At 39.2% G+C, this 10,044-nt stretch overlaps 2 protein-coding genes across 8 annotated transcripts in view; one reads left to right on the top strand and one right to left on the bottom strand.

Annotated features, from left to right (window-relative positions):
* Positions 1-2,749: 2,749 nt before the first annotated feature.
* Positions 2,750-9,298, top strand: LOC118399422 (lanosterol 14-alpha demethylase-like). Its single transcript, XM_035795482.2, has 10 exons — positions 2,750-3,187; positions 3,335-3,433; positions 3,619-3,795; positions 3,965-4,091; positions 5,016-5,190; positions 5,491-5,610; positions 5,781-5,976; positions 6,315-6,410; positions 6,697-6,865; positions 7,165-9,298. Exons 1-10 carry the CDS (start codon positions 3,017-3,019, stop codon positions 7,341-7,343), a joined length of 1,509 nt encoding a protein of 502 aa, XP_035651375.1. The 5' UTR covers positions 2,750-3,016; the 3' UTR covers positions 7,344-9,298.
* LOC118399423 (A-kinase anchor protein 9-like) overlaps positions 9,143-10,044 on the bottom strand; it is a 125,824-nt gene continuing 124,922 nt past the window's right edge. For all 7 annotated transcript variants that reach the window (XM_052472082.1, XM_052472084.1, XM_052472088.1 and 4 more), the window contains one exon: positions 9,143-9,923. In XM_052472082.1, coding sequence (XP_052328042.1) covers positions 9,880-9,923 — 44 coding nt within the window. In that variant the 3' untranslated portion in view covers positions 9,143-9,879. The remainder of the gene's footprint in view (positions 9,924-10,044) is intronic.

The raw sequence follows: 10,044 nt of genomic DNA, 5'->3' as shown, positions 1-10,044 counted from the left end.
TTTTACCCCTACCAACATGTACATGCTGAATTACCTCGTATCTCTGCACATTGACTCAATACTGGTACTCCTTGTATATAGCCTCGTTATTGTGTTACTGTTTCCTTTTTTATTTAGCAAATATTTGTCAAACCTTTTAACTCAGCATTGTTGGGCTTGCAGGTAAGCATTTCACAGTAAAGTCTACACATGTTGTATTTGGCGCATGTGACCAAAACAATTCAAATTGTCTTGAAAATGTCAAAAATCAGACCAAGGACTGGCAAGGTGGAGAAAACTATAACAGTGTGAAAAGCTGTCAAAGGCAAAGCGTGGCTACTTTGAAGAATCTAAAATCTATTTTATTTCATAGTTTTGATGTCTTAACTATTATTCTACAAAGTATATTTTTTATTTTAGAAAAACCCTGGAATGAGTAGCTGTATTTAAACTTTTGACTGGTACTGTACATTTACCAAGGGAAGTCCATAACGAAATATTGGTTATTGTTTGACCATGTGAATAAATTCAATTGGATATGTATCAACATTGTATGAGAGTGGGTATTGATGGATTATGAAATAAATTATAATATAGATTTAATCCAGACACTGTATATCCGTGTAAACGACATTAACATAGCCTAGCCTACATCTAGGAATATTGCTTTGAACCGTTCACTGGTATAACAATTTTGATTTCCATTTGACCATATTGTTTGAAATGTCAAGTTTCATGATTTCACAACGGTTTTAGTAGACTACAGTAGCCAATGAACTTTGAGACATCCAGACCTATACTAGTCTGTTTAACCAATGTGATTCTCCTCTTGAGGTATTCTGCTCCACTCGGGCATCTGTAAAATAAAAAAATAAAAAACATAATTTTCAGTGGTGTAAGGTACTTATTAAGGGAAATACTTTAAAAGTACTTTTTACTCCATACATTTCCCTGACACTCAAAAGTACTCGTTACATTTGGACAGCAAAATGGTCCAATTCACACACTTATCAAGAGGACATCCCTGGTCATCCGTACTGCCTCTGATCTGGCGGACTCACTAAACACAAATGAATGTTGGAGTGTGCCCCTGGCTATCCGCCAATACATTTTAAAAATAAAATTGTGCTGTCTGGTTTGCTTAATATAAGGAATTTGAAATGGTTTATACTTTTAACTTTTGATACATTAGTAGATTTTAGCAATTCCATTTACTTTTGATACGTAATTATATTTAAAACCATTTACTTTCACTAAAGTACTATTTTACTGGGTGACTTTCACGAGTAATTTTCTATTAAAGTATCTTTACTTTTACTCGAGTATGACTATTGAGTACTTTTTCCAACACTGTATATTTTGTCTCTGTTTTTTAATATTTTTCCTTCATTTCGCAAGACGCTGAATGTAATCTCACTGGAAAAAGCATCCCAGTGAGCGAAACAGAGCCCCTCTATCTCTGTATGTGTAGGTATCTATCTGATGCTGTCTGGTCAAAAAGAGTATTACATTGTGCTGCCTGCGCCTGTAGCATTGATTGCAAGGGAAGTCAGTGAACATTTGCCCTCCTTTGATTAAAAAAAAAGTATAAAATAATAACCAATCAGTGTTTAGCTAAACTGAGTGAGATCAATTGTGAATGGTCCTGGCGCACCAAAAAAAAGTTCAAGGGAAGGCAATTTGGATTTGTCTTCACACCAATTACATTAAAAGCAAAACGTCATTGACAGAAACACTTGAATTGTTGCATCTCGGTTGTGTCGTTGTCCTGTGGACAGCTAGCTAAAATTGTCCCTTTCCTAAATTAACCATGGATGGAGATTGGGATTTGGATTTGTGATTTTACTTAACTCTCCGTACTGGCCCTGGAATATAATGGTGATTCTGATCCAACCATGAGTGTATACATTGTGCCCCTGGACTGAGAGGATGGAAGTTCTCATTGTGCCCCTGGACTCGCGGTAGGTAAATCTCCATGGTTCTAAATCAATCCTCGTTTAGTAGTCTGAAAATGTCAGAAACATCAACTTGCATGCTGTAGGTCATGTATCTGTTTAATGTTTTTTGCTTTGTGGTGGTTGCCATGGAAGCAAAGAAGGGGAGCGAGGTGTGTATGTTCTCAAACACACATGCATGTGGGGGTCTGGGAGAGTAAGTGTGTCCATCTGATGAATGGAACTCAATTTGATACACTAATTGTAGTCTCGCCCATTCATTTCTATTGACGTCATTTTTGACCGGGAACACCACAGGTGTACAAAAATTCAATAAAACACAACATTTTATGAAAATAATTTAAAAAATGTATTTTGTGTGTTCAGGTGCCCTGTGTGGACAAAGTTATGGAACATTATGACAATCAGATTAAATGAACTACATTTTTCAGAGAGAACTTGTAAATCGCTCCAATTCGACCAGAACACAGCAGGAGGATAAAACATGCATCGCTACTGGACGCAAGCTGATTTGTTGGATAGTTAGCAATCGAAACATTCGTTTTGATACTCTCTAGCATCGCACTGTTTTGAGAAGAAAATAAACTATTTCGGGGGAGGGTCTCTTCGGCACCGTTGAACCAATCCGGTAAATGTGGAGGAGGAGTTAAAATGTGTCGACTGGTCCTCTGCGATGACATCATATAGCCAGACATCAGTCCAGGTTGTGATAGCCAACCAGAGTTCAGGAAGGTAGCCGCGGAGCTGATGGACACACAGCGAATAGCCAATGAAATGCCTTTATTTGTCAGGCGGGGGCAGGACTAATTTAATATCGACAGGTAGAGATGCTGGGTTACAGTACTAGCCGTCACTTATCATTTAGCGTTATAGTGGAATAAACTATGATATTGGAATCAAGAAGGATTTGACTGTGCTTTTGGGAACACTATTTTCCGTTTATACAAGGCCTCGTGCCTTGTAGAAAACCGATTTAGATGGTGTAGAAGTGACAATTGTTTTTATTTGTTTCAAACGCAAGGAGTCTGTCGCAGTGGCCTATAATATTTTACAACGGATTGAAACCAACAGAAGACGTGACAATGGCTATGCATTTATATCAAGTTAGTAGTATGCTACTAGAAAATACCGTCGGGAAAATTAGTGACAACGTGACATCGGTGGTTCTTGCAGTGTTTGTGATCACCCTAACTTTGGGATATATTTCTAAACTGGTGCTCAAACAGTCGCAATCTTCTTCCGACGAAGACAAGGTACGTTATGTGCATAAGCAACACATCAGTTGAGATATATTACATTATTATTAGGGCTGCGACAGTGAATGTTATAGTTTCATGCCGCATTCATAGACTATTGCATATTGTGCATAATCATTTGCCTTGTGTATTTTATTCTCTCAGAAATACCCACCATACATACCTTCTAGCATTCCATTTCTGGGTCATGCCATAGCATTCGGGAAAAGTCCCATTGAATTTCTGGAGGATGCATATGAAAAGGTAAGACTACAGCACTGCTGAAAATAATACCGTTAGTGCTCTAAGTGCTACTTACTTTTGTTTACAAAATGTTACAGTAACGTTTCCTATCATACAGCTTCTGAACCTTACTGGTGTATAGTGCCATTTGAAAGTGTCTGTTATCGTAGGTACTAAAACAAGGTTTATTGTCTTTATATTCACAGTATGGGCCCGTTGTCAGCTTTACCATGGTGGGCAAAACCTTTACCTACCTTCTGGGTAGTGAGGCTGCCACACTGATGTTCAACAGCAAGAACGAAGATCTCAATGCAGAGGATGTCTATTCTCGATTGACCACACCAGTTTTTGGCAAAGGGGTTGCATACGATGTACCTAACCATGTAAGCAAATAAATACTTACTCAGATACTCCCATTTACACTCACAAATATAGAGAATTCCCCCCCACATAATGAAGTCTTGCCAGAAGTTTATGATAGGTTTATGAGCTGAAACAAAGTATTGATTTAGTGAATTCAGTTAATATTTTGCCACTCATTTTCTTTTGTAGATTTTCCTGGAACAGAAGAAGATGTTTAAGACAGGACTGAACATTGCCCATTTCAAACAGCACGTTGAAATCATTGAGGAGGAAACTAAAGAGTACTTTTCAAGATGGGGAGACAGCGGGGAAGAAAGTAAGATGCCAGACATTACAACCGGTCTGATCTTTTCACATGGAATACTGTAGAAACTAAATCCAAATGCCCAGCTCCAAATCGACTTCTAGTCCCTACTGTAGCCACTTAATGTAGACCTAAAAGGATTGAAAAGATGTTAGCAGAATTACACATTTTCCACTTGGCCTATCAGATTGCAGAGCGGAATTATTAGTACAGTATACTTATCTAATCCGTTCAGACCTATAAGAGCTCACGGGGTAGGGACTTTGGTGAAGTACAATGTCAACTGTTAAGACAATTCAGCACAATTTCCCATCAACAAGTTCTCAAGTATATTATAACAAAATCAAATTAAAGTGTATTAGTCGCCTACACAGACTTGCAGATGTTATCGCAGGTGCAGCGAAATGCTTGTTTTTTTTAGCACCAACAGTTCAGTAATACTTAGCAATACAAAACAACACACATGTAATCAATGTGTTGTAACTCCTGAATACAGTTTGAACCTTGCCATCCATTTTAAGATAGTTCCTTTTTTCCCTGTAAAGGTAAGGTAGCGATATGACATTACCAAAAGTAGTGTTTAACAGAGCGACTTCTGACATGAGTAAGAAGCAAGAGGCTAATCTAGTCAAAATTTGTTGTCACGTACTGTAGCTATTACGTGGCTCAAGAGTGCATTGATCACCCATGCACAGATGCTTAATGGGTTGCTAATGACTGCAGTCTTTTGCTTCACACTCTTGCTAGAATCTGTTTGCGAGGCGTTGCTGTTTATGAAGACGTCATATCACTTGTTACACGTCATAACATTTGAGCCGTACTGCACAGTCAAAGTTATCCAGTCCGCAATTCTGACCTCTTTTCTCTTTCTCTCACTCATTCCATCTCTTCCACTCCTTCCTGTCTTTCCATCTCTTCCACTCCTCCCTCTCTCAGACCTGTTTGAGGCCCTGTCGGAGCTGATCATCCTGACAGCCAGTGCCTGTCTGCATGGGAAGGAGATCCGCAGCATGTTGGACGAGAAGGTGGCCCAGCTCTACGCAGACCTGGACGGGGGCTTCAGCCATGCTGCCTGGCTGCTGCCCGGCTGGCTGCCGCTGCCTAGTTTCAGGTAAGAGAAAGACTTCATTCATACTGTCCTCTCAACCAAGGGTCAATTCAAACTGTTCCACCTTCAGGTTAGGTTTTTTGTGTGAAAGACCAAGTTAGACTAAGTTACCAGAATGATTGCTGGAAATTAAAACTCTTGAAACTTCATTTATACGGTCTTATTCTTCTATCCTCAGGTTAGGGTTCTGGGTGATAGACTGAGTTGGAATGAATTCTACTGTATTCATTCTGTAATAGCAATACGAGAATGTCTTATTTCGTTAATTAAGGCAGGAAAAAACAAGTTGTCATTTCTGTACAGACGAAGGGATAGAGCACACAGGGAGATCAAGAACATCTTCTACAAAGTCACCCAGAAACGCAGAAGCTCTGGAGAGAAAGTGGACGACATGCTGCAGACCCTCATAGATGCCACCTACAAGTAAGACATAAGTGGGACAGATGCCAGTAGTAATACATATGGGACAAGCATCTATGCCTCCCCACAGGACTGAAGTGAATGAGCGTTTGGTTTAAAGGTGTTCTACAACTGTTTAACCATTTTAGACTGATTCCTCATTTCATGCCTAACTATTTCTGCCTTTTTTTAAGGGATGGTCGGCCCCTGAATGATGATGAGATAGCAGGTATGCTGATTGGTCTACTCCTGGCTGGACAGCACACATCCTCTACCACTAGTTCCTGGTTGGGCTTCTTTCTGGGCAAAGATAAGGCCCTACAGGACCGCTGCTACGCTGAACAGAAAACAGCATGCGGAGAAGACCTGCCCCCACTCAACTTTGACCAGGTCAGAATCCATAACTGACATTTTGCCAACTGCACATAAATGGCCATAGATTACACTAGAACTTTGTTGTTGAAAATATGAATAATGTTTTTACATTGGCTTACAAATGTACATTAATTTTTATAAATTATTTTGTTAAAACTTATTAAGATCATAGAATATGGTCAAAAAATAAACTATTTAAAACTGGGTAATTGGATATCGTATGTGAGCAACTTCAGTTTAGAACCGTTTTTATAGACTGCTAAACCATACGTTCAGCTATTCATTTGGACGGTTTTGATCGTCTAAATATTTGACATGCTCTTTACTTACCTGGTCTCTTGTTCATTCATCAGCTGAAGGACCTGACTTTGTTGGACCGCTGTTTGAAAGAGACCCTCCGACTACGTCCACCCATCATGACCATGATGAGAATGGCACGCTCTCCTCAGGTAAGATCGATGTCATTATTTGTTGGGCGGTTAAGAATGCCCATTAAATTATTCCTACTACCTTCATAGACATTTTTTCAATTCCCTTATACCAGTAAATAAAAATTAAAAAACAAACATTTTGGGACACTGAATTAGAGAGAGAAATGGCCACAATGTAAATGGTTCATATATATATTTTTTGTTGCATTGAAATGGAATGGAGCCCCAACCCAGATAAATGCATGTGTATAATAGGTGAGTGACCATTGAACAACCCTCACCCTTTACTTCCATCCACCCCCAGACTGCAGCAGGCTACACCATCCCAGCCGGCCACCAGGTGTGCGTGTCCCCGACGGTCAACCACCGTCTGCAGGACACCTGGACAGAGAGGATGGAGTTCCGGCCTGACCGCTACCTCAATGATAACCCTGCCGCAGTTGAGAAATTTGCCTATGTGCCCTTTGGAGCCGGTAAGAATATTTTCTTGTTATTTCCTCCCTTTTAACAGCATGTAATAAGTTAGGTGATCTGCCATCTTTAAGAAAAAACAGAAGTGTCAAAGCATATACACAATGGTAGGGGAAACAGCTGTCATACAGTGTGTTTTCATGTGTAAATAAGTATTTTGTCAGTAGGTGGGGCTCTTGCTCAATATATACAAATATGCACTTTACTACCATACAAAGCTGTCTCATGCAACAAAGTATCACCTGATTTTACCCTCATTACCACGACTCATTAAAAAACACTGACGTTCTCTGTCTTCTAGGCCGTCACCGCTGCATTGGGGAGAACTTTGCCTACGTTCAGATCAAGACCATCTGGTCTACCATGCTGCGCCTTTACGAGTTCGACCTGGTCGATGGCTACTTCCCCACAATCAACTACACAACCATGATCCACACCCCACACAACCCCATCATCAGATACAAGAGGAGGCAACACTAAGAGACACTGAGCGCAAAACAGAGCAGAGAAAAGAGGTTACACGCAGGAGAAGAGCAAGGCTTTGTCCAAAATGGCGTCCTATTCTATAGTGTACTCATTTTTGTCCAGAGTGTCATAGAGCTGCGACCAAAAGTAGTGCACTATATTGGAAATAGGGAGCCATTTCAGTTTTCCCCCAACAAACAACCTAATTTACCTTAAATGGTTTGATTTAGAGGAAATTATTGTACTTGAATTTAGGAACTGTGCAAGTTAATAATGCACAGAGTTCTGGCTGGAAATTAAACAACTTTACTTTGTGTTGCCCCCCACCTTATCTGTGCCTTGTTGTTTAGTTGTTAGAATGTACACGGAATCAGTTTTTCTTCACTAACGGCTTCTCTGTAGTAGTCTAATCCCAAATTAGATCTGTTTGTGCAGTCATGCCAATGGCCATAGGATTTGGCTACAGTATACAGCACAAACAGATCTGGCCAAAAGCTTAATCTTTTGTCCATTCTATTTCAACTGTCATGGTAATACATATACAGTGAGCTCCAAAAGTATTGGGACAGTGACAATTTTTTGTTGTTGTTTTGGCTCTGTACTCCAGCACTTTGGATTTGAAACACTACAATAACTATGATATTTATTCCTCGGTAACTTTGAGGTTGAAGTGCAGACTTCCAGCTTTAATTTGGTCCCCCCAATTTTAGGGGACCAAAAGTATTGGGAGAAATTCTCTTGTGTGTTTTAAAGTAGTCGAAAGTTTAGTATTAGCATGCAAAGATTACATTAACCTTGTGACTGCAAACTTGTTAGATGCACTTGCTAATAATTCTGGTTGTGTTTCAGATAATTTTGTGCCCAATAGAAATGAATGGTAGATAATGTATTGTCATTTTGGAGTCACATTTATTGTATATAAAAACAATGTTTCTAAACACTTATACATTAATGTGGATGCTAACATGATTACAGATAATACTGAATCAATCGTGAATAATCAGTGAGAAAGTTAAGAGGCATAAATATCATAGTATCATTTCAAATCCAAAGTGCAGAGCCAAAACAACAAATGTGTCACTGTCCCAATACTTTTGGTGCTTAGCGTAGGCTTTCAATCTTCCACTGTGTGAAATGTGATATTCTCCTGTGTGTATGAGTGACACTATTACAGTAAGGATGGATATTACTGGAGTAAAAAGCACTGCCTTTTACAGAGCAGTGAGAAATAGTAAAAACCACTGATCCTTATCCATTGATTCAGAGATCAGTGATCAAACTGACGAGCACTGACTTTGTATGTACTACTGTCCATTCATATTATGTACTACTGTCCATTCATATAATTGTACAAAGATAGAGAACCTGGGCTGGGTCAAACAAAGAAAACGGACTTCAAACATGGAGGGACAACCTGCACTTGCTCAATGAGACAAATGTCAGTTTTCTGTTGTGTGCCCTGATAAACACGACTAAGTGTATTGAGTGGGAATGTTAGACGGTCAGGGTAATATGGGTCAGTTTGACCCATGTAGTGCCTTGACAATGGAAAAGTATTCGTCCATTTTGTTTTTGATTGATTTGACTATTTGAAGCCTAGTGTTGTGAACATTGGTCCTTTATATATATATATATATATTTAAAAAAAATCTAAATATCATGTTCAATTTGTCTTCACACCATAATTTTATTGACTGTACATTTCCCCCATACCAGATTCACATTTTAGCTCATTAGAACTAATTAAACGTGTACCTGTAAAATCAAATTGTTGTGTCAGTGGAATTGGAGAAAAAAAACAGTGCGACCACATCTTTCAAGTGTTAAAATTCATATTTATTTCAGTTTTGACAAAATACCCAGAAAATTCAAAGCTCCTACCTTTACAAAAATATGTCTTCTACAAATTGTCCTCTGTCGTCTGTCCAAGAAACCATTCTAATAAAACACAGTGTGGTGTATATAGATCATGTAGCAGCCTCAACAGTAAAGTCAAATTCTCCATGGCAGAGTTCTCCCAATTCCCGTCCTGGAGAGCTACTGGGTGTGCAGGCTTTTGTTCCAGCCCGGCACTAACCAACATTTCCAATAATTCATCAATCATGGACTTCCATTTAAGAAACCAGTTACTTTAATCAGGCATGTTAGTGCTGGGCTTGCGCAAAGACCTGCACGCCCACCCGGTTCCTATCCAGGGCTGGAGTTCTCCGGAGAAGCCTGCTCAACGTAGTCTTCCACCCACACAAAGTAACATACACAGTATAAATTAAATTATTCCAGGTTTTTCGTTTAAATTAGCATTCCACAAATATACATTTAACGCGATTCTGTTCACCCACAACAAAGAGGCAGACCAAAGTTTACAAACATAGAAGCTGTTTCAAGTGCTGGCGACAAAAAGCCTGATTATAAGATGTCTACACACAACAAAATGTTTTTTGGTCCCCACGTAATATACTGTACACAGCAGAATGATACAAAATACCGAAGCTCAGCACAAGAAAAGGCAACTGAGTTTCTTCAAGCCAGTTCCAAAGTAATTTATGGACTTCTATCTTTTTATTCCAAAGTGCAATTGAGCATATGAAGAAGAACCTAGGAAGGGCAAAATGAAGTGGTTTAGATCCCAAGACTGAACTCTTGACAATAACATTTCAAGCATCATCTGCACATATTTTCTTGGGTGATTGAATGAGAGGGCAATTTCTGCTTTTGC

The sequence above is a fragment of the Oncorhynchus keta genome, chromosome 20, assembly GCF_023373465.1.
Source record: "Oncorhynchus keta strain PuntledgeMale-10-30-2019 chromosome 20, Oket_V2, whole genome shotgun sequence".
Classification (NCBI taxonomy): Eukaryota; Metazoa; Chordata; class Actinopteri; order Salmoniformes; family Salmonidae; genus Oncorhynchus; species Oncorhynchus keta.
Note: the sequence above shows the minus strand (reverse complement) of the source record. Positions and strands in the feature narration are given on the sequence as shown.

Bases quoted from the DNA above. Each gene is read 5' to 3' on its own strand.
- LOC118399422 (XM_035795482.2), top strand. From the start codon at position 3,017: ATGGCTATGCATTTATATCAAGTTAGTAGTATGCTACTAGAAAATACC. The intron at 5,191-5,490 runs GTAAGAGAAAGA...ATTTCTGTACAG, and splicing joins CTGCCGCTGCCTAGTTTCAG to ACGAAGGGATAGAGCACACA. The intron at 5,977-6,314 runs GTCAGAATCCAT...TTCATTCATCAG, and splicing joins CCCCACTCAACTTTGACCAG to CTGAAGGACCTGACTTTGTT.